This window comes from Montipora foliosa, chromosome 2, assembly GCF_036669935.1.
Source record: "Montipora foliosa isolate CH-2021 chromosome 2, ASM3666993v2, whole genome shotgun sequence".
Classification (NCBI taxonomy): Eukaryota; Metazoa; Cnidaria; class Anthozoa; order Scleractinia; family Acroporidae; genus Montipora; species Montipora foliosa.
Window position 1 is genome coordinate 5805374 of NC_090870.1, and position 25965 is coordinate 5831338.

The following is a 25965-nucleotide window of genomic DNA, read 5'->3' on the forward strand; positions in this document are numbered from 1 at the left end:
CAAAGTTGTTTTCGTGGTTTGTTTACCATTTCCTTGGCTTTAAGCCATCCGAAAACCCACAGGAATATATATTGTTCACAAAGAAGCAACCCACAACTTTAAACAAGTCTACCGAAGCCTAACCAAACCGATAAATGATGCCTGACGGTCTGTATGGTTCAAGCGCTTTTCACGGCGAGTTTGCTGAGTCATTAAATTTATGAGAATTTGAGTTCGTTTTAGATGTTCATTCTAGTACCTTTCAGGAGCAAAGTCCTTCAATGTGACCATGCATGCATTGCATTCTGAATTAACAAATGCCTACATTTCCTTTTTTTCTTACATTGTGTAATTAAACTAAATGAGTTTGTTGTAAGTGAATTACTAACATCCTAAGAAGTGTTCATTTGTTTGATTCCTTATTTATTTATCTCACCATCTATTTCTCAAACTACATCAAGTATTTTATCCTCTGCAGAGGCTATGTCAACGTTACAAAAATTTGGTTTTATCAACGGAGTTGATAATGTAAATTGCAAGACCATCCACCGTACAGAGATTCTAAAAGCTGACGTTTCGAGCGTTAGCCCTTCGTCAGAGCGAAGGGCTAACGCTCGAAACGTCAGCTTTTAGAATCTCTGTACGGTGGCCAATTTACATTATCAACTCCGTCCGTTGATAAAACCAAATTTTTGTATACTACTTCCCCTCCGACGCAGCACCACAGTTTCTTTAGAAACTACCCCCTTCATTCTTATGTCACGTTAGTTTAGGGTGTTTCCGGGAAATCTTTAGTTAATCACGAGTTTAAAACTCGAAAATGGTAATGTGGAATTCCTTTACTGATAAAATTATCGTTACATCGCAAATAAAATAAAAAAATGTTCTTGATGATGTCGCAAACAAAAATTCCAACAACAAGATTAGCCAATGTTTATTCTTCATTCTGACACACAAGAAACGCACTGAGGCTTGAGGTTTTTTTTTCCATTTGATAAAATTATCCCATACATAATTGTGACGGTGCTGAAAATAAATTTTATGTTCGCGATTTCTTCACATTTTTCCTATTATACGCTACATTCCCTTTTAAGTATCTTACAAAGTTCCCACCTATCCAGTATCATCATGAACCACTCGATAATTTTCTTTGCTTTGATTGGCTGGTCAAACTCCAAATAACATTTGCCCTCTTAAGCTGCTGACGTCAATGCTTTGAGTTTGTGGGCAATCATTGTTTGCCGTCAAGTTTTGGCCAAGAATTGAAAACGTGTATGATAAAACCAACTTATTCACGTCATAGCGGGGCGGCAGAAAATGCGGTAGGCAGATATATTTACCTCGTCTGGTGTCCTGACGATGTCTAAACATCGGCTATTGTCTACTTGATCAAACGGTGACTAAATCGTTACCACCCATGGCCCACGCTGTTCTCCGGTCGACAGCAAAACGTGCCTTCCTTCAATCGACAATCTTTACTAACCAAAAGTGACGCACTTTGTTTGCCGCAAACACTTCTGAACAACATTTGTGCATCAAAAAGACCGCTTCGTAAGCCTTTCCAGAGAAGAAATGTTTGTAGGGCAAAGTATTGTTCCCGAACAAAATTGTTCTAATTTCTTCCATTGAATTATGTTTCACCTTAATTCGCTTGACCAGGAAAACCTCTCCTTCATGCATACTCTCTAGACCCTTGTGTTAAAGAAAGCAGATCGAAAGGAGACAAAGAAGGAGCGTGGGGGGTGGGGTGGGAGGGTGGTTATTTTTTTCCCCTTTAGTTTATGTTAGTGATTTCATACATTTGCATTTACAATTATGACTTCTTTTGGAATACTGTACAAGATGATTGACAAAATACTTGAATGACAACGTTTTGGATCTTGATTGAAAAGGCTTTGGGGCATGAATTGATGCATGATTTTCCTGCCAAGCAATGCGGCAGGCACTTTCTCAAATATTCCATTGGTCTTAAAAAGACTTCAAGCTCAGCGAACACTAATCTAATTTCTTCCACCCATGCTTCGCCACTATACTTTAGCAGATTGGATAGCTATAGAACTCGCAATGAGTGAGACGCAATCAGGCCACTAACGTCTGCTGATCAAACTATTGGACTGACACTCTGTCGAATTTGGGTGAAGTTGCATTAATGTTAATCATATGCGAAGCCTTTCGCTGGGTAAATACTGAACTGGTGAATTCATCAGTAATACTAGAAATGAATTTCTTGAATCAGTTTTTCTGAATTCTGGCGTCTTCTCCATTTTACCCATTTGGATGTCACTCGCGTCGAATCCATCACGTACATTTGCGAAGTATACATTAGTAATTGGTCTATTAAATTTTGGCTAATAGCAACCGACAAGAATTCTACATCTCCAAATTAACGCCTTAGTCCAACAACCATTAGTGTAAACAATTGCTATACACGTGTTAAATTAGACGGTTACCTCTAATTCCACCATCTACCATGCTGTTGTCTGGAAACGGCAAGTTTTGAAATTGTCAACACAGCTTTTTAAACAAATTAAGACAAATTGTAAGCCAACACAACTGTTAAATCAAAGAAAATGGCTACTTGTGACAAAAAGGCTACATTTTAAAAATATCCGTAAATAATATAAGTGTATGAACTATTATTATTATTATTATTATTATTATTATTATTATTATTATTATTATTATAAAAGGACACGCCGTATTAAGAGAAAAAAGCAAATATATATTTTTGCTAATAAAGACTCGATCGACAACAAAAGACGAATGGAAGTCAGTGTCGCAAGCTTGACAACATCAACTAATCAGTAAACTCAAATCTTGAAGCTCTTTTGCCAGTATACAGTTTTAATTAATTCTTACTAGACTTGATCAATAATTTCTAAAATACTGGAGGTTCTCAATCGCTCTAGAACCTGAATCGTGCTGTATCAAGGGTTGCAATTATTACCAGGTGATGGTACATCACTTCGAAGCATTCGCCACGAATAGTGCTTTTTATTAGATTAGACACTCAAAGGTTTTTGTTTTCCTTGAAATTCAAAGTTCTTTACTAAGAATAGACGAATAGACTCAAACGAAGCTCAGACCGGCAATCACGCCTACTCTTAATTAAGAGATGCATGGTGTAATTTGTTGCCTTGACAGCGAAAGTAGTTTTTGACTTTAAGAGCCCTCTATAAAAAAAAACGTTCTTAAATATATTATTTGGTTGGCGTACCTATGAAATAGACAGTAGGTAGTTAGTTTCTATGCCGCTTTTTTCAAATTTAACTTTTTAAATTTAACTTATCAAGTGGAATGGCTTTGTAAGAAACCACTAAATTTGTAGATCAACCGAAAACGAAGTGCTTTTAAATTAAAATTTACAATCTCAAGCTCATCCTTGGCAGGGCTGGCGTCAGGCGTATTAGAAATCGTTTTTATGTAAGCTAACTCTTCGATTTCTCTTCATATAAAAATCACGAAGAGAGCATGTCGTCACTAGGTATAATAGAAGAGAAAGATTTAAGAGTCAGGATTTGTTTCATACTGATTGAGTTTCTCTTTCGACAAATGAAGTGTTTGTTAACCATGAACAAGGATCCTTTTTCACTTTACGTGGTTAGAACCCTTTGAGATTTGTCCAAACAGAACGCAAGTGGGGTTTCTCGCAATTGACGAGAGACTCGCGCCCATATCAATCACGCGTGGGTGAGGCAAACCCGAATTTGAGACAATCGTTAGTTCGCTTAACGAAGAAAACATATCTAAAATAAGTAATATTTCACATAAAGTCTTGTTTGTTAGGAACGTAGCGTAGGGAAGCTATGATTAATTGGGGAAGAGCTAATAGAAATCCTAGCATACGCTAATTTTGTCGATCATTCGTGACTTGATTTCAAAATTTTTCACGGAGGCAATTTAAATTTTCAGAGTTTTCAGGTCTAGCTTTTAGCGCCGTAAGTGCTGTGGTCAAGAAAACGGCTGAAATTTGTTAGAGATTTTTTATACGTGATGGCTCCAGGGTGAAAAGGACCTCTTTGAATATTTTTTGTCTCAGAAAGATCACCTTTGCAGTGCACATTTTAAGTAAACACTCGGAAGTATTTTTAAGTTAACTTATATGGGACAGTTCTTCTCATTTATTGGCTAAGTTTAGCAGTCAGCATACTGGCACAACTCATGGAGTAAGAAGAACGTTTTCCAAAAAAGGTGATTTGAAATTCCTTCATGCTTGTGGCTTGAACAATATTGATAGCTGGTGCCTCTCTTTTCCTGTTGTGGTCCGGCTTTTGTTTTAATTCGGTTAACTTGAAAACAAACAGTAATATACAAAATGCCACGAATTTGGGATCTGAATAGTTTTCATTTAACCCAGACGTAATTATTTGAAATGAATGAATAAAATGTCTGTATATTTCCATAACTTCCGGAAAAACTGCAAGTTTGTCATCGCTGTATTTGTTGCTTTAAATCCAAACGATTGTTTTCAATATCAAATTTTTGTAAAGGGTTCATTTACTAAAATGCTTTTTGCTGTCACACAGCTACAATAGCAATTCCACTTGGGACATGATTTAGTTTCTAGGATACTAATGTCTCTGAGATCCTTGCACCTTAAGTAAATATTTTCTGACAAATGAAACACAAAGCTCATAACACCTCTGCTTTATTGTAACATAATTTACAACTCAAGATACAGAGAAAACGTTGTAAATTTGCAGCTTTCCAAGTGGCACCCATTCGATACGAATTTATTTAACAACGATATAACAACAGCGAGACACGACCATGATTACGTACGAAATTAGTCAAATGTTTTTTTTTTTAACAAAGACTAATAAACTTGAAAGAATTTTACGTACTGAATGTGAAATTAAATAAGAAGGTAATAAAACAAAATTAAAAAGTAGACTATGAAAACGAAATCAGATTATTTATCTCATTTTTTCTCTCTTGACTCCAACTTCCTTATAATCATCTAAGCCGAGACATGAAGAATCCTATCCTAGACAATAATTGAAAGCTAAAGTGAAATGTGGGCCATAAGTTATATTTATGACCTGAATATAAGAAACATTTTTTTTAGCCCGAAAAGAATATATTCGTTTTTGGTGCATTCCACGACAATTTTTGGAATCCAAGCTCTGTTTGTATATATCATTTTTATTTTCATGGTAAATTTAAAGGTAGATAGTGTCAATCTGTGGTACTTTTAGACACACAATATCAGTCATATAAATAACACTTATTTTGGGAAAAGTTCTTTCTCGTAGTTGAAGAATTAAGATATTAATGCGAATCCAAATATTTAGACCCACGCTTAACATTTTTGCTCAAATTGTGTTTGCCAACTTTAGACCTTAAGACGTAACGTAAGCAGATATCTACCAAGTATTTCTATCAAGTATTTTACTGGAAGAGCACAATTCAACTTAGAAACAAAGTTAAGATTTGTGTTTGTACTTCTTTACTCGTTCAACGGCTTTGCAAAGTCATGAATTCGTCTTTTCATCCCTATAATTCTGTGAACTAATAGAGCTAATTTTCTGAAGGAAAACCGTTTCCCTATTAGTAAGACCTCTGGTTATTAAATGATTGTTTCGAGAGAGTATTTATTTTACAAATATTCCACTCTCCTAAAGGTAAAAGTAAGCTAGTGTATACTCTAAAGTGAAATCACTAATTTAAATAATAATCACAAACCGATTCCTTTTCGGATTATTCCCTTCTTATGTTATTAAATTGGTTTTACAGTGCACGAAGATTTGGATTCAGTCGTGCGTAGGGTTTGAAAACTGTCTCTGAGTATTCACGGCGTCGCAGTCGGCATTTCAGACCACTCTTTCAGCGAAGAGCTCTCAATGTGCTCTCTGGCTTTCATTCGAAGAGATGCGATGCTGGTTGTTCTCTCGTCCCTCGATCCCTGAACTATTCCAGGCATACATCCAGAAAGATACGTCGAGAATGGGACATAACCGGTAGGAGGAGGATACGAGCCTGGGTAACATCCCACTGTGGGGGATGATGCAAGGGTACTTGGCGGATACAGTGCCCCGCCAAATGCTGACGGGAAAGCGTACGAACTCTTCCAAGGATCCGGGAAAGGTAAGCTGCTGAAATTAGCCCGAGAAAGTGTTGGCGATGGCAGGTTTTCAAGAGAGGCCATTTCCATCTTCTCTTGACGTCTCCACTTTGCTCTTCGGTTTTGAAACCAGACCTTTGAAAAAAAAAAAACAAAAAAAACATGGAGTAAATGCCAGAAGCATTCGAAAAAAACACAACAACAAAGCTTCCGCTTTCTGTCCTGTGACTCTTTCGTTTAACGCGGTGAGCCCCAAAAATATATCACGAAACGTTTCCGTAAATCATCTTACTTTTATTAACATAATAAACGGGAAAAAAGGAAAGCAACACGCCGACTTTTAATGGCATTTAACATGATATAAGTTGAATATTTTTAGATTACATTTTGTTCACTACGATAATATTATTTCAAAGGAACGAGATTGAAATATTGACCATGGAGAGCTTTAAAACGAAGCCCTTACGAAACGACGAAAAACAAATCTAAATACGACAATTAAAGAAACACTAAATCAACTTAGCTGGAAAACCTACAGTAGCAGATATCTTTGCTTCGTTTCCGATAACATTTTAATCCGGTATGCCACCAATTAAGGTGATTTGTCACCAAACGAAGGCGATCCTCGCCGCGAATGGATAACACTAACTATGTAACGAGAATCCTTGGTACATTAAACATTTAGGAACATGGGAAATAATCGGCATCAATTTGCCTTGTGTGCAAAGAAGCTGTCTCACACACTTTTCAGGTCACCTTCGGAAACGCATAAGATTTCAATGAATAGCAAGCTTGCCTTTCAAAAAGGCCTGCGGTTAGAGAAAGATAACAAATGAATAGCTGTGTTCTCTCGTCTTTATATTCGTCCAATTTTACAATAAACGTTTAAAAAGAAAGTTGGCAGGAAATTAAAACAACTTTAACAAAGAGACTCTCCAGATGAACATATTTAAAGACAAAGACAAAGTTTAACTGCTTTAAATAACGTAAATTAAATTGAACTTTTGAGTTAATTCTCTTTTCTACCGAACGTGCAGCTGAACTCCTCACAAGAAAATACTATTTACACGGACAGTGTGAAATCCGAGCTGTCAATGTGTACTTATATTAGAATAAGAAAATAAATATCTGCATCTACAGTAACACATTTCTAGCGATTAGCGTCCGTTTCCAGCCTGAGGTACCTCAGTGAAAGCGCTCTTGTGGCAGAATTGCCACGGAAAGAAAACATATTATTTTCAATCGCCAGTCACTGAATTCGAAAACAAAGGCTTGAAGTACGATTTAATTAGGTAACCATTCTTCTTATTGAAACCTTTTGTAAACTACTTCTCTCCACGCACTGCGAGAGAATTCATTTTTCACACGCTGTCTGGTGATTATATTGTCTTAACATCTGAAAAACGTTATTATAGAGGACAGCAATAGGTTGCATGGGTAAACGTTTTTTTATTATTTAGAGGGCAGTGAAAAAGATGCAATTTAACGCAATAAAAGTTGTCACAATTTGGAGAGATCTAATCGTATCCTGTGTTCACTACACCCATTTCGTTTGCGAAAATTTGCCTTCCTGGATTAACCTACAGCTTTAAATTGAAAGTTGAAAGAATAGCCAGTTTTCTTGCAATCTTAACTTTGAATCAAAGATTGATTATATTTAAATCCATTTCCTGTCTATTATGAAGCTGTTTTTTTTTGTGAAATAATGTCTTGTAATTACATTCAAACTTCTAAAGGCAAGTTTCTCAAACTTGACAACTTAATTGGGTGATTTGCTATTAATTTTCTCATTTTGTGTACAAGGGTTTTAGAAGATCAGTTTGATGTTTTTCGATTCTTTTTGACAAACTTCCTCCACGCCCAAACGGAAGAACAAGAGGAGGCCCAAATAAGATCATCTCCGCAGCTGAACGTAGCACATCTAGAACACTAATGTCATCTTCTTTACAAGCGTCGAAAGTGCGGCTTGTCATCCTTTAAATGATTGACACCTAAACGAAGCATAAACATGGTTTGACCCTCCAACCTTACCCCTGGGGGAAATGACCAAATGACCCGCGGGAAGTTTTTAAAACACAAGAGTGTTTTCCAAAGGCAAACCAAACAAATCCTGAGGTAGAATTACAATTCCCTCGAAAAATTAAGCAGTTACAATAGAAAAAGTACACAAGATCAAAGCTGTTTGTACCTGTACTCGAACCTCAGGGAGATCGATCTTTAGTGCAAGTTCCTCTCTCGTGTAAACGTCTGGATAATGCGACTTTTCGAACGCTTGCTCGAGTTCGTGAAGCTGAAAAGTTGTAAAGGTGGTGCGGTTTCGCCTGTGTTTCTTTTTGGCGGGGCCTTCGCTGCTTTCGTCTGTCGAGAGAAAAGACAGGAAAACTTTATTTAGTGTTATCTCACGTAACTCCAAGAAGATTGTTTTGACGAGTTAATATTAAAATGTCAGACAAGTTTATACATCACGTGTTCTTCTACATGTGACGAAAGTTTGAAGGACAGAAAAGAAAGGACTTACCAGTGTGTTCTCCATTCGATTCGTCAAAGTCCGAATCATGATCGCTGTGGCTGTCTTTGGAACTCGTAGGCGAGTCGCATTTTGCTTCATTTTTTCTCTTCAGAGATGAGCTTACATATCGACAAGAATCTTCGGTGTTTTTCAGATCCTTATTGTCGGCTATAAAATCGGTCCTTCGCGACATTGTTGATTCTTCGCTCTCGGTGGAACTAATTTTTGTCATCACTCAAAGCAGAGGTCGCAACACCAATCAAACTATCGTCCCGCAATCTATTAACAGAATACTTCGTCCGCTCGTGCTAACTACGATTTAACAGGGCTAGGCGGGCTAAATAATGCTTTCGAGATATCTAGATAACCACGCACTGACCAATCACGAGACAGACCTCAATATTTTCTATGTTCCGATATTGTATTGAAATTGAACAGGTTGTTTGTTAGACTTGACAGAGCGGTGATTACTAAAGAAAAGCTAATCGTTAATGAAAGCTGTCAGGCGAGAGTGGAGCACACATCAAATGCAATGAAAGAAGTGCTTATTTTGATTGACAATAAATAATCACACTGCTTCCCCCTGCGTTTCTTCCTCAGCTCGTTACTATGTTGGGCTTGGTTCTTTGTCAGGAACGTAAATCTACTACTCATCCCTCGCATGCATGCAGAGAAATGGCAACTGTGTTATCCGGCGGTTTATTGAAGAAAAATATATTGTACATTGACGATTATTTCAAAAACTACGTAACAAAGATCTTGATAAACATTTTTTCCTTTCGTCCTCCTGAACGGTGGGCTATTCGTTTAAAAATTCTCTACAAAATTTTTATGATTCTAAGAATCACACGCAAAGTTTTGAAGTGCGGTATTATGTTCGATATTGGTTTTCGAAGAAGAAGAGAAATAATTAAGTACTTGTGCTTCTCTTGCGTGTGATGTTTGCTGTTTAAGTGATTTACTCTAATCACACTTCTATAAACATGCTACAGAAAAAGATATTGGACGAAAAAGGTCTTCGGCGAGCGCGCCATAAAGAAATATTTGGCTATTCATTGCAATCGAAGATTCTTTGTAAACTTTTGTTGTCTCTCTGCTTCGATTAATCGCAACAGCGACGCTTCGTCAAGCAAAAAACTGCCCGAAATTAGCTTAAATTTAGCCTAATGTGTGTAATTAGTGATTATTAATTGCAAGACTTGGTAATCTCGATCGAGGAGGTAATACAATTGAAATCGCCAAAGTAAAGTTAACGGTTTCGAAGGAAATCATGGTCGTCATGTGACGTGCGCATGCTTAAAATAAGAAATACTGATCCTTTTTTCAAGAAAAGGTAAATAGTAATGATAATAACGATGATCAAAGAAATCTATTGCAGTGTTTTTTAACTTTTTTTCTTCTTAGCATCACAAGCTAATTTTACTGGTAGGAATGAGCTTCCTCCGTCATTTTCAAATAAGGCATATGACGAAAACTTGGCGGCAGTCCAAATCTTCGATCAATTTCCGATGACGGACTATATTATTCAAGCTCCAGTTCTAATTGATAATAAGGAACTAGAAATATCCGTAAAATGCATCCAGTGTATTATCCGAAAGAATCAGACACAACAAAATTTGCTACATGATTTTCAGCATTAATTTCACGGAGAAATTAAGCGCGCTAAAGCCCCATTGATAAAGCGAAAACTCAATTTCGTTCGCAATTAAATTGGAAAATCGAGCCATTGTTTGTATTATTATGTGCCCTGCCATTTCATTAACAAATATTTCAAAGAAGGAAGATGTAACTATAGCAGCGGCCTGAAGGTAAAGGAAATTAAAAGTTGAGTTAATTAAGACTCGCGATGAAACTTTAGATAACTTGAATGCAACTGAACCTGCGAACGGCGTTAGTCTTGGATGCAGCAAATTTACGATTGTAAAGGCGTGGTTTTTAACGTTCTAACCTGGTCATGCCTGAGTTTTGAAGTTTCGGTTTTAAGTCAAACGTTTGAAAAATAGGGGGTTTTGTTTGGTAAAAAAAAAAATTATTTAAAAATAAACAAGCTTAAACAAGCATAATTTTGTAAGCGCTACAAAGATGTTTTGTAAAGTCGAATATTGCATGCCTGGTTCTTGATAGCCTCACGTCCTCCTGAGATTGGCTTTCATAACAGAGCCGCTGAAACACGCAAGAGGGAGCCGGACAACTACGTACTATATTTAACAAGGAGAAATTTCCAGTTCCATGTGTCACTGCCCGGATTATTCTGGGCAACGTCGTCCTACTTTCTTTTTTCGTCTTTGCTCAAAACTACTGTACATATACTCAGCTATAAACGAGGGAACAATTTCGGAAATGCAATGAATGAAGACAAACTCAAAAATTTATAGTCCGTCGGCTCGGATCAAATAGTTCCAATAACTCCCTTATATGTTCTTCGAACTTTGTCCAAGTCTTTGGAAACCATCTTAGTTCTTCCGCATGACGACGAAAGTATAATTGTTGTGCCACCGTATTTTATTCAAAAATGGTCTGGTCTTTATTCAGTTCCTCGACAGGAATTACATGCCGTTGATCATTTTTCTCGTTCTGTACTTTGGCAAACCGCGGGAGTGCTGCATGAAAGCGTAGCCTTAGGCTATGTGTGTGTTAACTCGCCCTATTTCATCTAATACACGCGGGCATACAATTAAAAAATCATTGCGCAGTTTCCACTATCTTAAGTAAGCAATTAAATTATATTGTTGTGTGCCAGTCTTAATGAAGTCTTTCTCTACTTCGTTATCGTAAAGGGTTAACTAAAAGAAGGAGCAGGTTCCGTATGCCGTAGCTTTTAAGTCATTTGAATATATTCTGGTGATAGTATGACAGAGCAGACTCAAAAGCTCTCCATTGAAAGGAGTGCTACAGTAACTATCTAAATTTGCAAATTGAGTTTTAATTTACTGGATAGCAAAGAAAATCTAAGAAAAAAACAAATAATGAGCCGAAACAGAAAGCTGACTTCTAGCAGGGGGATCAAACGCCTTCTGGAGAGAGTCTCTGGAACACGACTTGCAAATTTCAGGCTCATTAAAAGCGGATTTTTACCGATTTCCAATGAATAGTGAAAAAAAAATAATTCCAATTCAAGGCTTTTGTCACAGTTATCAACACATGAAAGGTTTCGATCAATCGAACCCGCGTACTTTCCTAATTTTCCTTTTTTAGTGAAGGCATTAGTTGAATTCAACTGAAGACAGATGCGATAATATAAATAAGCGGATTTAACATGAAAAACCAAGAACAGAAACATAGTTTATTGCCCAGATACTCTGTAGTATTTCGTTCAATAACGCTCCAGTTCCTTTTTGGCTAATAACTAAGGAAGTTATCAATACCAGACGAGCTGAAAAAATTATGATCAAAACATCACTTTTCGTCAAATGTTTATCGTCCTGAAACCTCGCCGGATCTCGACAATCAAGATAACTAAGATAAGAAGTGGAATTTTTTAATTTGAATAAAATGTAAGCAAAATGAGTTCAATTGATCGAGCGGCAAATGTTCTGTACATATTCACGGAAATGCTTCCTTAAAATTTTGGAATACTTGCAGCGGTCCTTAGCTTACTTTCTTGAAGAAATAATATCTGCATTGATTGAAAGTTTTTCAGCAGGATTGTACCTTGTTTTTAACGAGCCTCGAGATTCCTTGCAATTGAATGGAAACTGGCCTTATTTATAAATGAATTTACAAAGCTAGTATCTTAAATAGTCTCAAAGAAGCAGCAGTGGAAACTACATTAATTCACTAATCAGAAACCTGTCCATTAATCTCTCAGTATAAGAACTTTGACAGTGCCCATTTTCGATGAATTAACTGAATCGGTTATCCTTAACGCGATAAAGAAATTGTGTATAATTTGTAATATTTTTCATGCCTTGGCTTTAAAAAGGAAAACATACAGCAATACTTTCCCTTCCGCTCTGTCAGTACTGGCCGCTTCACAGCAAACAAACAACTTGCAAGCCTTAATCAGGAAGAATGGAATCAGTTGCCGCGGTTATTTTCATTTGACAACCGTTCGGTACGAATTCAGGATCTCTTTTAATTCGACCTATGGAATCAAGGGTCTTGATTGATGTTACTGCACCCAAATAAGAGAAAATAAATCAAATGATACAAGGCAAATTTCGGATATAAAAAGTTAACAGTTCTTTGATCGAAAGATATGGGTGTCATGAGCAGTTCTATCATTAATTTCACCCATTAACTCATATCATCATGAATCAAAGAAGTAGTACAAGATTGGCTTCCTATTTTATGTTAAAACATGCACCTCAACTGGTACTGCAGCAAAGATGAACAGGCAAGGTCGACCCGCTCGACCGTATGGGATATTTTTATCACTACACAGCCAACTAGCTGTCGCACGAGATCTTATATATGTGGTGCTCGACGAGTTCTGTCCGGCCCTTACGAGATTTTCAAAAGATCGAGTCCGGCTAAACTTCATCATTGCAACGTCCAATGATATAATAGGTTTTCTTAATGAGCTTCTTACGAGACATCACGCTTTTTCGCAACTAATAAAGGAAAGAAATTTGAATTGAATGCAATTGCTTAACTTATAACTAAACTATATTGAAGAAAGTACTCAGAAAAATCAATATTGATGTAATTTTTTCATTTAACACTATTTTAAGTGTGTAATCAGTTCTTCATCTTGTGCGCCTCCGACGTTAGAGAAATGGACTTTACAAAAACAAGAGAGTACGACGGGTCATACTCTCTTGACCGTGAAACGCATAAATAAACTAATATATTTAGGTTCATTTTTGCTCTATTTTGGCAAAGCTCAACGACGATTTTAAATTTCCAGCTTGTAAGAGTGCCGGAGTTAAAAAGAGTCGAAAAGGAAAGTATTGCTCAGTTGTTGACTGAAAGTAAATACACAAAGGGTTGAAAAGAGTTGAATGATGTAACCATGGAAGATTGGCTAGGTTAGGATAAATCTAGAACAGAAATAGAACAATTCAATCAAATCTTAGATCTTTGTAAGAAGACAAGACACTCAAGTGTTACGATGCATGGGTAACTGAAAGACTTAAGAGGATTGTTTTAGAAACTATTACACTCTATCTTTCATTAAATGAACAGTAGGAAGTGTTTGAGACTAAAGTGATCATGTGTTTTAACAAATAATCCTTTAGTTCTTCTCCAACATTTTGTGCGTCCAGCAGTTATGTATATTTATAAACAGAGCAGTTTCCTTTTCAATGATAAGCCATTTACTTATCTATATGTAAAGGCTGCCTTGTGTTCAAGAGCTTTCCTTCGCAAAGAAGCTATGCTAGTGCCTCTCCATAGCTCTCCCCCGTTAGGAATACTGCATTGAATGTCTTGAAGAGAAGGCGATGAAGAAATAGGCATCTCCCTAGTGCCAACGAAAGGCTGTTGAAAGGTTTGCTGGGTGGCCTGCGGCGCCCCTTGTTGCTGAATAGACATGGTGAGATGCGAACGAGGCATGGAGGACTGGTGCGAATAGGATTGTTGGAGAACTTCGTGCCCAGTCTGCGCGAACGGGTGATGCGGAGGAGAGAGTGGTAGAGACGAAGCGGTGACTGGAGCCATAGTTGGCATTGCTGTGCCCATTGTCGTGGGCCACCTGTGATCGTTGTGGAAGGTGCACAAGGAATCACCTATCGGGCTTGGGTTGTAAGCCTGTGCTATGTGTGAGGGTAGAATCGGTGCGGGAGGACGGAGAATGGCCGCCGTCTTCTTTCGTTTCTTCCATTTTGCTCGGCGATTTTGAAACCAAACCTAAAATCGTAACAGAGAAAACAGATTCAACCAAGGTGTAAAAATATTGAAAAGAAAATAATAAAGACACTCGGTCATTGAAAGGAAATAGATATCAACTGCCGATCAATTCCAATAAAAGATGATTCTTACACAGCATTTTGAACTTTGTGAACTATTTGTTTGCCATTTAACAGACAAAGTTGACTTAATTTCTGTCTTTAGGAATTCGTTCACTCTTCACATTGGAGTTCGTTTTTTTCTTCTTTTAGCAGTTCTGTTAGGTTCGGACTATTCAACTTTAGTAAATTTTCAGCTCCGACTATTGCATTTCTAGCTTTTTGATTGGCTAAAAAACTCCGACTATGAGCCAATAGTCGAAGTTTTACGTCATATGGAAAATTGTGTGCCAAGATGCTCTTTCCGGACGCTTTGTAAAATTGTGGAAATAAAAATCGGTGGCAAAACCCGGTTTGAGAATTTACTAAAACAATTATTCCATTCGCCCTTGTTGGATATGAAGTGATTATAACCAACTCGCGCTACGCGCTCGTTGGTTATTTTATCACTTCATATCCAACTCGGGCTCATGGAATAATTGCTATACATTCAGAAGAAGATACTCCTCATCTTTCTTCGGGATCATTGATGTTAAGCCTTGAATCCAGATTGTACCAAATTCAAGTCTAAACTGCATTATGACGAAATAACATTTTAATTAATGAAATTAATATATTGCAATTGCGAATATGAAGCGCTTTTTAGCGAAAGACCATTAGAATCAATGTACCAACTTAAGCTGCCTTGATTGCCATATGTCCCTTTATTTAATAATTATGTGTGTATTTATTTATTTAGTTACTCAAATATGCATTAAATACTTTCCTATTTGCGTCGAGTGCATCACCGACAATAAGGTTCTGTTTTCTTACAGTTTCTCTATAATCTGTACGAAACATGGAATTTTTCCTCGATTGTCATGAATAAGGCCACTTCGGAAAATACCATAATACTTTTTGTTTGTCCCCTCAAATTTTGCATAAGCATTGTTTTTGATTTCTCTTGGGACCATTGTAAGTCCCAAGAGAAACTGGAAACAATGCTTAAGCAAAATTTGGGGGAACAAACAAAGAGTATTATGGTATTTTCCGAAACGGTTTATTAATTAAAAACGTGGAGTTCGTTAATTTTAAGCGCAATCGATGGATGCAGGTTTGAGAAAGCGGGAATTACAAATTAAATCAAACAATAAGTTCAAATATGTGAAATTTCACTATTCGAAAAATCATTTTGTTCACCCTGCTCGCCGGGGAAAACCTTGAACTCGCAATAGACCAGACCTCAGGTGTTCAAACGGTAGATAACGCTATCCACCGGATAAATCACCTTCCAGCGGGATAAACACCAGCAAAACCAATTTGAGTTATCCAGCAGATAGTGATTTACCCAGTGGATAACGCTATCCACCCTGGGAGCTAACTCCTAATGGGTTTGAAGGGTCAGTCGGTAGAGCAAGCGTAGTGTAATCGCACCGTCGTAGGTTCGAATCTCCTTCAATCTTGGATATTTTCGGGCTTTCTTTGCAAGTGTTTTTCCCTTGATAGAAGAAAGAGGCTTTTATAGATTGTGTTAGTAAAAGTAGCACAGTATGCTACCAGCAGTGCCCATTTTTTGCCCAAATTATGCTCAAATTATGCTCGCTTTTCCAAATTAAGCCTTTCGCAAAATGAGCGAAACAAGTCCAAAAAATGTATCGCGATCGTGTAGCGAAACTGTTTTGGTGTTACAATGCTACTCTTCTATTGTATTTTGCTTTCTTTGTGTTAAAAGGCAACGGTGTCTGGCTATGTTTGCTGGTTCTGGTATGGTCTCGGGGCAAGTTATCGAGCGGCATGGCTGACGCCATTTTGCAAACTTGCAAATGAGAGGTACTGGGACCAACACCATCTAGCAACTTCCGGTTCCCGTCTGAGTCCGACCTCCCTCCGTTACTAAACCGTGAATGCGGCTAAAACATTGAAAAGAAAAAAGGCCTCAGGCTTATCAATAAATATATAATTCTGCTAGTTTCCTCAAGTTATGTCAACAATTTTACTAGCACAATCAATAAAAGCCCGGAAGAGGATCTCTTCTTTTGCGTTCGCTGGGCTGATGAGCTGACGAAAAGAGACCTCTGTCATTGGTCGAAACTCACTGTGGTGAGCATGCGCGGCGGTTACTTAGCGATGGAATCCTCGACACGTAATACTTTATGTTCTGTGGGCTCCCTTTAACAACAGCGGAATCACTGTAAAGGAATGCGCAGGACACAGCGGGCTCAAGTCACCGTCAGCAAACATATCATGGGACAAGCGGTTTCAAGAGTACCGTGCGGTTGGATCAAAGTGAGTTTCGACCTATGGTGAGAGGCCTCTTTTTCCGTATAATAATAATAATAATAATAATAATAATAATAATAATAATAATAATAATAATACGATACAGACTGATCACGTGATAGAGGCAAGAAGACCGGACATGATTGTTGTTGAAAAGAGAAATAAATGTTGCAAAATAATAGATAACCGTATTGAGGAGAAAGAAGTCGAGAAGGTAGTGAAATACCAGGATCTAGCAAGAGAATTGAACAAGTTATGGAAAATGAAAACAATGGTAATTCCTATTGTAATCGGAACATTTGGAACAGTTCCAAAAGATTTAAAGAAGAGACTAGAGAATATTGGTATAGAGACCAAGATAGACGAGCTTCAGAAAAGTGTTATTCTGAACACGGCAAGGATTCTTAGGAAGGTCCTAGAAGTTTGAGGAGGCTTGTTGTCACCAAGCTTCCAGGAGTACGGAAGTTCCATTGGAAGTCTAATGTGCGAAAACAAGATATTAATAATAATAATAGTAATAATAATAATAATAATAATAATAATAATAAAAATAATAATAATTCTTATATAGTGCCTATCCAGACGTGATCTAAGCGCTTTACAAGTCATGAAAAATTAAAAATTTAAACATTAATCCATAAACGAAAAAGTTATACAAAAATTTCCTTGAATAAATAAGTTTTAAGCCGTGTTTTGAAAGTCTGGAGATTATCAGAGTTTTTTATGTGTTCTGGTAGATCGTTCCACAGTTGTGGCGAGGCGACAGCGAAAGCTCTAGATCCATAAGACTTCAAATTATACCTGGTAGGGTTAAGACGGAGCGATGTAGATGAGCGGAGGGTTCTTGAAGGACGGTAGAGACTTACCAGTACTTGTATGTACGAGGGAGACAAATCATGCAAAGCCTTGAAAGTGAGAATTAAAATCTTAAACTTTATGCGTTCATTAATTGGTAACCAGTGTAGATCTTTCAAGATGGGAGTAATATGGTTGAATTTCGAGGAAAATGTTATTAAGCGCACGGCGGCGTTTTGTACATACTGTAGTTTTTTAACAGCATATTTCGGAAGATTGTACAGAAGGGAGTTGCAGTGGTCAAGTTTGGATGAGATAAAGGCATGCACAAGTGTTTTGGCAGTTTCCGTCGATATAAATTTACATACAGTATTAATATGAGGCAGCATATTGACATGGTACTGTCAAAAGTGACACCAATATTCCTGGCAGTTTGAGAAGGCTGGACGGTGTCTTGACCAAAGCAGATTGACGGCAAGCAGTGCTGTAGTCTAAATTTTGAGTGAATAAAGAGGAACTCAGTTTTTTTTTTCCGTTCTTGTCAGCTCAGCGAAAGCAAAAGAAAAGAGACCTCTGCTAAACTAACGGGGACAATCTTGCCAACTTTCATCCACGTATCTTTTAGAATCTTCACTACATACTCGAGAAACTAAACAACAAGAATACTTTTCCAAAGCTGGTTTGTATTCGATTCGTGTCAAGATTGAGAATGCTTCGATTAAGAGCTGCACGTGGCCTTTGATCAAAATCGGCCCTCAATGCCTCTTTGCTTGTTCCTGCGACGTTTATGTCATGGTGGAGTCTAATCGAATCAGAGTTAGTAACTCTAATCGAATCAATGAGTAAAGTCACGCGTTTACTTTATTAAATAAATTCAAGTACTTCGTTAAAAGATCCTATTGTAGCTTGAAACATGTCTAACCAAGCCACGAATTTAGACACCACTCTATGCAAAGAAAAATCGTCAAACTGAATAATTATTTTACAATATCAATTTAGGTTTCGACAGTTCACTTTCCTCAATTGCCAAATCATGTCATCTTATAAACTACGCTGGTGTTAGCCATGGTCGGTGGATTTGATTGACTCTATTGCGAGCGACCTTAAAACTTTAAAGTTGGCCGCGACTGTTAAGACAAAAATGCTTTTTTTCCACAAAGTGTTTGGGCAGTAAATAGATCACTAAAAGTTGCACTACCTGCGTAGAATAAGGATTCATCGTTACATTCAAACGATAGCACACGAACGAGTACTCCAGAAAATTCGTTACAATTTTATTACTTTTTTTATGTAAACGCCTGAGGGGAAGAGTTAAATAATAATAATAATAATAAGAAGAAGAAGAAGAAGAAAACTCAGTCAAGTATACAAATTTTGCCTTAATCAAATAAGCAAACTGACTCAAATAAGCAAAGGAGTAAAATCAGTTAATAAAAGCAGTTTTGATGTAAACGTTCCGCTCGAATTTAGCAAGAGTTTAGGAAAGTCTAATATTAAACAAAGCAGAGACCAAAACCACACCAATTTAGCCTGAATATGAGGATTGTTAAATAAGGAATGAATAATCACGAAGCGAAGTTATTGCTAACAAAAAGTCACCACTGGTCGCGAAATAGCTATTTCTTTTTACCAAAAAAAGATCCCCCACCTTGTGAAGAAAACCATAATTGCAAAGTTTGTCCTTTCAAAAGCTGTTTAAACACGTTACTGAAGTTTTTTTTATTGAAATAAGTTCTCCGTGGTATTGTCGGGAAATGATTGCGTAGATTTCGACGCAATTATTTTGCATTTTACGAGAAGTCAATTGAAATTTAACAAGCTAGTCTCGAGAATTATAGGGAATGAAACATTGTTTAAGATTGTCTCCCCGTCATCAGTCACTCAAAGGAAATAATAACCCTCCATAACCAACATCAAATTATTCTTTTCTCGCGTTCTATTTAACGAAACAGCTTTTTCACCACAAGCTGTTGAACGCCTAAAACAGGAGAAAGGTTGGCTTTTGTTTCGCCGACAACTGTCTTGTTTAGTTTCATGTGCAAACACAAAAAAATGCTAATTTTAATAAAGTTTGCAATGAGCCTAACCAGTTAAAATAGAAAAGAAAAATACTCGAATTAGAGTGAAAAATTGCTTCCGTTAATAACAAAAAAGTTAACACGCCGAAGGAATTCAGTGACTGAAAGCAAAGGCACATCAGTGTCAACTTTGCTTTATCATCAAAACAACTATCCAGTTTGAAGCCATAGAAAATTTATGTCAACCAAAGTTAACAGCTAAAATAACATTTCTGTTTAACTACGGAAAAATTGTCCTCACAGAGTAAAGGACTGAGAAAAAGAATAAACGTTGCGTTAAATGTCTTTCAAAAAACACCCTTATTGAAGGCAAAACAATTAAGTGGCGAGCAAAAGTTAAGTCCTTGCTTAATAAGCTGTAATCATTAAGATTTTCAAACACTTCTACGATATTGCAGCTGCGATATAGAATGTAGCAAATCAATCATTTCACAGGAAGCTTTACCACCGGGAAAAGAATCGAGTTCTTCTATAATATGAACAAAGATAGATGCTGTGAAACATAATTCTTGGTAACTGGTACCAGCTCGGTTAAGAAAGCGCTCTGGGAAGAACAGGAGAATGAAACATATGGATCTACCAACATTCGATTTCCGTCCGAAATTAACTATAGTCGAAACAAGATGTTGAATCTCCATCTTGCCATAACAAAATTAAGATACAACGCCCAGCGAAGTTTAAGTCAAGTTAAGTCGAGCTAAGTTAGCGTCCTCTATCTTCGATGTCCACGGAAGGAAGTTCGCTTCAAGTTCAACGCAAGTTTCGTTTTGCTTTTAGGTAGCCGAGTTTCTTCTTTTCAGCTTCTACATACAAACAAACAAAAAACTTGGGATAACAATGACAGGAAGGAATTCCACATACGACTTTTCGAAACGTAGCTTAAAGAACATGGAGTCAGTGTGCGTAGTCCTTCGTGAACTAAGCATTTATCCACCACTATATTTTGGAGCTCGTATACTATTTGCAATTAAACCATGTTACTGTTTTTTCCTCACTTAAATACGCCTTTTTAACGTTATTCAGACTTTTCTTGGAATTTCCTTTGCTACGGATTATATTTGGTATAACGAAAACCGTGTCTTGCCGACAAAGAGGTCGGATGGTGATTAATAATCATGAGTGAACATATCGTAGTATGTTACCTGCCAAAAAGAGACTGTTTTCTCGGAAGATATTCGGTCTTTGATATGCACCGCTTTAGCCCAGACCTTTTCGACAACCGTGGTTAATAAAGCTTCAACCGAATTAAACATAGTTTTAATAAACTGCAATATAAAAGCTTCTCTTTGACAAAGAAACCACTGAAAAGCCAAGCAACTTGGCTTTTGGTCTAAAGTCTGTCAACGACAATGCAATGAATCATTTCTAGAGTGCAGTCTAGGTTTTTTTGGTGAAAAAGAAAAGCCAAACAATAGATTTCATCTTTTCATTGTACACTTTGATCAACCCGGCGTAACCTATCGATACTTCTAAAGCAAATACAGGTCCGTGCCGCCAATGTGCCGACCGCTATATATTATTTCCTTCTATGGTGCTGAAAATAACCCGGTAAATATGCTTTGGTATTGCCTCGCCGAGCAATACCGCCGCGTGTCTGACTTGTCGCAATACATCAAATCTCTTTCACACTCGGCCAAGGTGCCATTATGTGTTTTTCATTTCTAAACTTATACTGAAACTTGACGGCAATACGCGTCTGAGTAGCGAGGCGTCATATTTAAACGAAAAGCGGACTTTGGTCACAATTAATGTTTTCTGCTTGTATGTCCCCGCAATTGGCAATTAATTTGTGCTGTAAACGCACGCTTAAGGATTTGAGTAAATTGTTTAGGTTTTTCTTTATGCCACCGAGGGTCAGGGTTGAAGAGGTGCATATCCTTTCACAGCACGAAGGAAATTTTCCCACGCCCTTAAAGTTACCACCCACCATTCATCTCAATTGATCACCATTTGTTGCTACCCCGAAAAATGCAAGATTAGTTGCCATCTCCCTCGCTAGAAGTATACACCAAACACGACGTTCTCCGTGTTTAAACTGCTAATAAGCGCACGTACAGAATGCTCTACCTCCGGTGAATTGAAATGAGATCGTAATCAAAGGATTTCCTTTTAGTCCACAAAAGTTCTATTGAACGAATGTATCAACAACTGTGAGACTAAGGAAAGTCCATGGCTAGAAACTTATGCATTTCAGTGAGAGTTAAATGTAGCTCTAGTTGACAGTAGCACGAGAATATGCAGCCATGAGTGATCTTGTGCTCGTTTTGTTGATAATTTTGTTTCGTCAAACAATCCTGCCTAACAATACTAATAACCAAAAGCGATATATTGATACTATTTAAGACTTTCTAAACGAAAGATAATCGCATATTTAGCGAACAACTTAACCATTTTGCGAAGAAGCTCGACAACCCCCCCCCCCCAAAAAAAAAAGAAAAAAGAAAATAAAATAAAATAAAAAATTCACACGTATTCTCGAACATCAGAGCTACTTATATCATAATTATTTTCAATTTTATTACCCGCGTCAGTAAATGAAAGCAGTGGGAAATGAAATCCGTAGAAAAGGTCCATACTCGACGACATTAATTCTTATTTGATGACCGCTCGCCGCGGAGACACGTTCAAAGGTTTTCTTAGATGATGCAGCAAAAAATAGCGGATTTTGGACCATGCCAAATAACCCTTTTAGGTAAACAAACTCTGATGCCTAGCCCGGTTTAATTCTAAGGCGGTTTTGAGGTAATCCACTTCTTAAATTCGTTGCCCTTTAGAAGACCGGCCAAGAGCATACTGAAATGAAATATACAATTATGGGAGAGGGCACGGAACACGCCTTATAGCTAGTCTAATTACGTTCAAAAACACCGGTCTTCGCTTTGTCTTTCAAATCACCCTTTTGTGAGGTCTTCTCCAAGCCTTTCTGTTGAGTTATGCTTTCGATTTCCGCATTATCATTCTACGCTCCATATCCCTCGTTTTGGTTTTAAGGCCGAGTCGAAGCTCGCCAAAACATAGTTGAACACTTTTATTGGCTCCAGGGGAGAATTAATATCTTACGCGTGACTTTTCAAACTCACGTACAACAACACCCGCGCAGAATCCTAAACAGCTTATAAAGCATTTTTTTAAATTTTTTGGTTCAATGAAGATGTGGTTTTGTTTACAATGTAACTCGAAGCCTTGCTTTACCGCAAGCAGCGATAGCAGTTTTTTAAACGTTCAGAAAGAAACCGTGCAGGGTTTCAGTGAAGAACTTTAAAGAACTTATGCAAGAATTTCAGCTGTCTGCTAAGAAAGCGCAAAATACTTTGAAACAGGTGTTTGAAAGGTGAGATTCAGCTAATTTACATCGTTTCATATCAAATCTACGATAACCTAAATCATGATTTGACAATCTTCGGTTTCTTAATGGAGAAAAAGAACAAGCGAAGAAAAAAGGTCTCCAATTAGAACGTGGAAAAAAGCCATAACAAAGAAGTCACCCTCCATTCTGTTCAAAACTTGAAGGTAATTATTTCTAACTTGGTGTAAACACGACTGCAACACACTGTTTCAAGATAATAGTTTTCTATGTTTTCTGCAATGTCCATTATTCACTCGTACTTCTTAGCCATAATAGCTTAGATAACTTTTTAAAATCACGAAAGAGCTCTTCCGTTTCGACTGGCTTCATTAGAATTTCAAACAGCTTTATTTTGACCCTTGCTATTGAATATGTTTTTAATAAGCTATTCATTGTGTACATTCAGAAAGTGCACACTTTCTTCTCTCTAAGGGCTACTTTCTTCTTCACAAACGACTCAAAGTTCGAAGGAGAGAAGCGGTAGTAAATACTGTATCACGGCTTATCTTTCTGTTGACTCGGCAAATTATCAACTTCGGAGTGATTGCCCGCGAGGAACTTGTGTCAGTTGCTCGTTCAAATCCCACCATAAAGCGTATATCTTAAAACAAAAACCAAATTAATACCACAAAGGCAATACTTATTCTCTCCGCGACAAAAATAATCAATCGACTGCAGCAATAAAAATTGGATTTCTTCCCGCAAATATTGCTCGATTTTGTAACATAATATCTGTGGACGGTTTCTTTAAATATGAAAGCTTTATACAAATCTTTCCGCAGAGTGAAAGTGATTAAGGCCGAAAGTATACAAATATATCATTATAACCGGAAAAAAAAATTGGTGGCGACATAAGCGATTTTATCACTTAAGAGAAATCAGATACTAAACTTTAACTTTTAGAGCCTACCTGCACGCTAGTAAGAACGGGTTTTCAGAAGAAGCATGCAAGATTAAGAGCTATTTAAATTCACAAGCGTTTTTGTTTTTCGAAGGAAAATAAACCGTTACACAAACTTCATTATGCCAAAAGACCCTTAAAAATGCTATTTTTCTCCTATTGATGCATCGCTAATCACAAATCGCCGGTCTTTAACGTTTGTACCTGAACTCGAGATTCGGTTAGACCAATCCTGGCAGCAAGATCTTCGCGCATGAAAACATCGGGATAATGCGTACGAGCGAAGCATCTTTCGAGTTCGTTGAGCTGAGCTGGAGTGAATCGAGTGCGATGTCGCTTCTGCTTCACGCCTTGACTATCACTGCCTTTTCTGTCATCTTCATCAAGAGAGGCAGTATCAATTCTCTTATACTCGGTTGGGGAGCCTTTAGCTTCAACACAACCATTCTTGCCACTATCTGTTGAACAAGATATCGATCAAGTGAATTAAATTAGAAAAAGCTCTCACTCAAGTCATTAGAAAATTTATTTTTTATAAAGCTAGGTTAATGTGAGTGATGAGTTGAAAATTTTCCTAGATTTGTTACTCTAACAAGATAGCCCTACCTGACTCCTGATCATTTAATTCGCCGTTGTGATTCAGGATGCCCACGATCGAATGCTCCAAACTTGGAACAAGCTCCAACAACGAACTCGTTGTATGGTCTTCGCGGTGATCGAGCCCTTGGCCTCTGGCTGGTCCGTGAGCGTCGTTCGTTGTCTCCATTTGCTAATCTTCTGCGATTCTGCCAAACTTTCGGTCTTCTTTGTAGAGTGCTTATTGCCTCCGATTTAATATCTATAGCTGCTGTCAGCCAATCAGGGCCCGGAGAGCCGCTATTTTCTAATAAAATTATGTCAGGTGTCACCACCGGATCAGAAAGCAAGTAAGCAAATCACTCTATATTAATATTTAATTGTGCTAATTGAAGATGAGAGCGTGGCAAATTAAGCGCCTGTAATAGAAAAATTTCGCCTTTCAGAGTGCCTTCTTCAAGCGGTTACCAGCACTTTCCGTGCTCGACGGCGCCAAATTAGCCTCCTTTTTGAAGCGCGCTTAGCCGTCCGGTAGGCTTCTATCTTCGCCCGGACCACGGAGAGCGAACAGTAATTCTCTTAATTAAGAAGCATTTGTTTGTGATGAAGTATTTTGGCTTTCAAATAATTGATCAAATAGACCGTGATTAGACGAAACTGAATCGTCATTAACGTGATTAATAAAATATTAATCGTTAATTAAATCGATAGCACTTTCTTTGGTCAGGCTCGAGGCTTAAAGCGAAGCACGATGGATGATGTTCGACTTGGAGGCGTCAGATTTAATGTGATTTTTTAATCTAAGAAAAACCAGTTTGGAGCGAGCCTAGCGATGTGCATAACACTTGCTTATTTGATTTCCTTTCCGTGTTTTTTTCCACAGAGGCTCGCGGGAGGCAGTCCCACGGCTTCCAAACCAAAAAGGAATCCCGGAGTGCTGTCAGCTTGGAACAATGACACGAGACTCGTGCCGATCTATTCAAACTCCTTGATCTTTGACAAATCTCATTGTTTTCGTTCACTACACATGACTGTTTCATCGTTTCCCTAATTACTCAAACATGTTTAGCTTTGGGCTTTTGTTCTCAAAGAAAACTAACATTTTCGTATGGTTTTTAAATAATTACCGGACCTCGTGCGATCCTTGAAAAGTTTTTGTTTACGGCATTAAACTGTGGGCCTCCTACTTAGCGGGGATTCATGACAACGCGAATAAAATGATTTTTAACATTTTTCAGTCGCAAATATCGGGTGGCAGTTTAATCACCCAAACGCATTGATTTGATTGTCAATCCAAAACAACCTTGAAAAACGTTCGCGGATCGCATGCAGTCGATCGGAAGTGCTGTAATGAAAGTCGACAACTTCTCTTTCCCCTGAAACAAAGGTCTTAATAGTTCGGAGAAAAGCTTTAGAGTTACCAATAACCTTTGTTTGGATGAGAGGAAATCCTTGTACAAACGAGACCACTTTTTGAATGAGGGTTTTTTCTTTGTAGGTGACAAGCACAAAGTGCAAAAATATATATACAAGGCCTTTCCTTGCACAGCTGCAACTATGTACGCTGATC

The 25965-nt window shown here is 37.6% G+C and overlaps 2 protein-coding genes across 2 annotated transcripts; both read right to left on the reverse strand.

Annotated features, from left to right (window-relative positions):
- Nucleotides 1-4610: 4610 nt before the first annotated feature.
- Nucleotides 4611-8907, reverse strand: LOC137988916 (retina and anterior neural fold homeobox protein 2-like). Its single transcript, XM_068834855.1, has 3 exons — nt 8562-8907; nt 8232-8401; nt 4611-6178 (listed from the first exon to the last, which is right to left on the reverse strand). The coding sequence occupies exons 1-3, from the start codon at nt 8782-8784 to the stop codon at nt 5771-5773; spliced, it is 801 nt and encodes a 266-aa protein (XP_068690956.1). The 5' UTR covers nt 8785-8907; the 3' UTR covers nt 4611-5770.
- Nucleotides 8908-10447: 1540 nt separating this feature from the next.
- On the reverse strand, nt 10448-24720 carry LOC137992224 (homeobox protein orthopedia-like). Its single transcript, XM_068837415.1, has 3 exons — nt 24426-24720; nt 24024-24277; nt 10448-14342 (listed from the first exon to the last, which is right to left on the reverse strand). Exons 1-3 carry the CDS (start codon nt 24583-24585, stop codon nt 13815-13817), a joined length of 942 nt encoding a protein of 313 aa, XP_068693516.1. The 5' UTR covers nt 24586-24720; the 3' UTR covers nt 10448-13814.
- Between the last annotated feature and the right edge of the window lie 1245 nt (nt 24721-25965).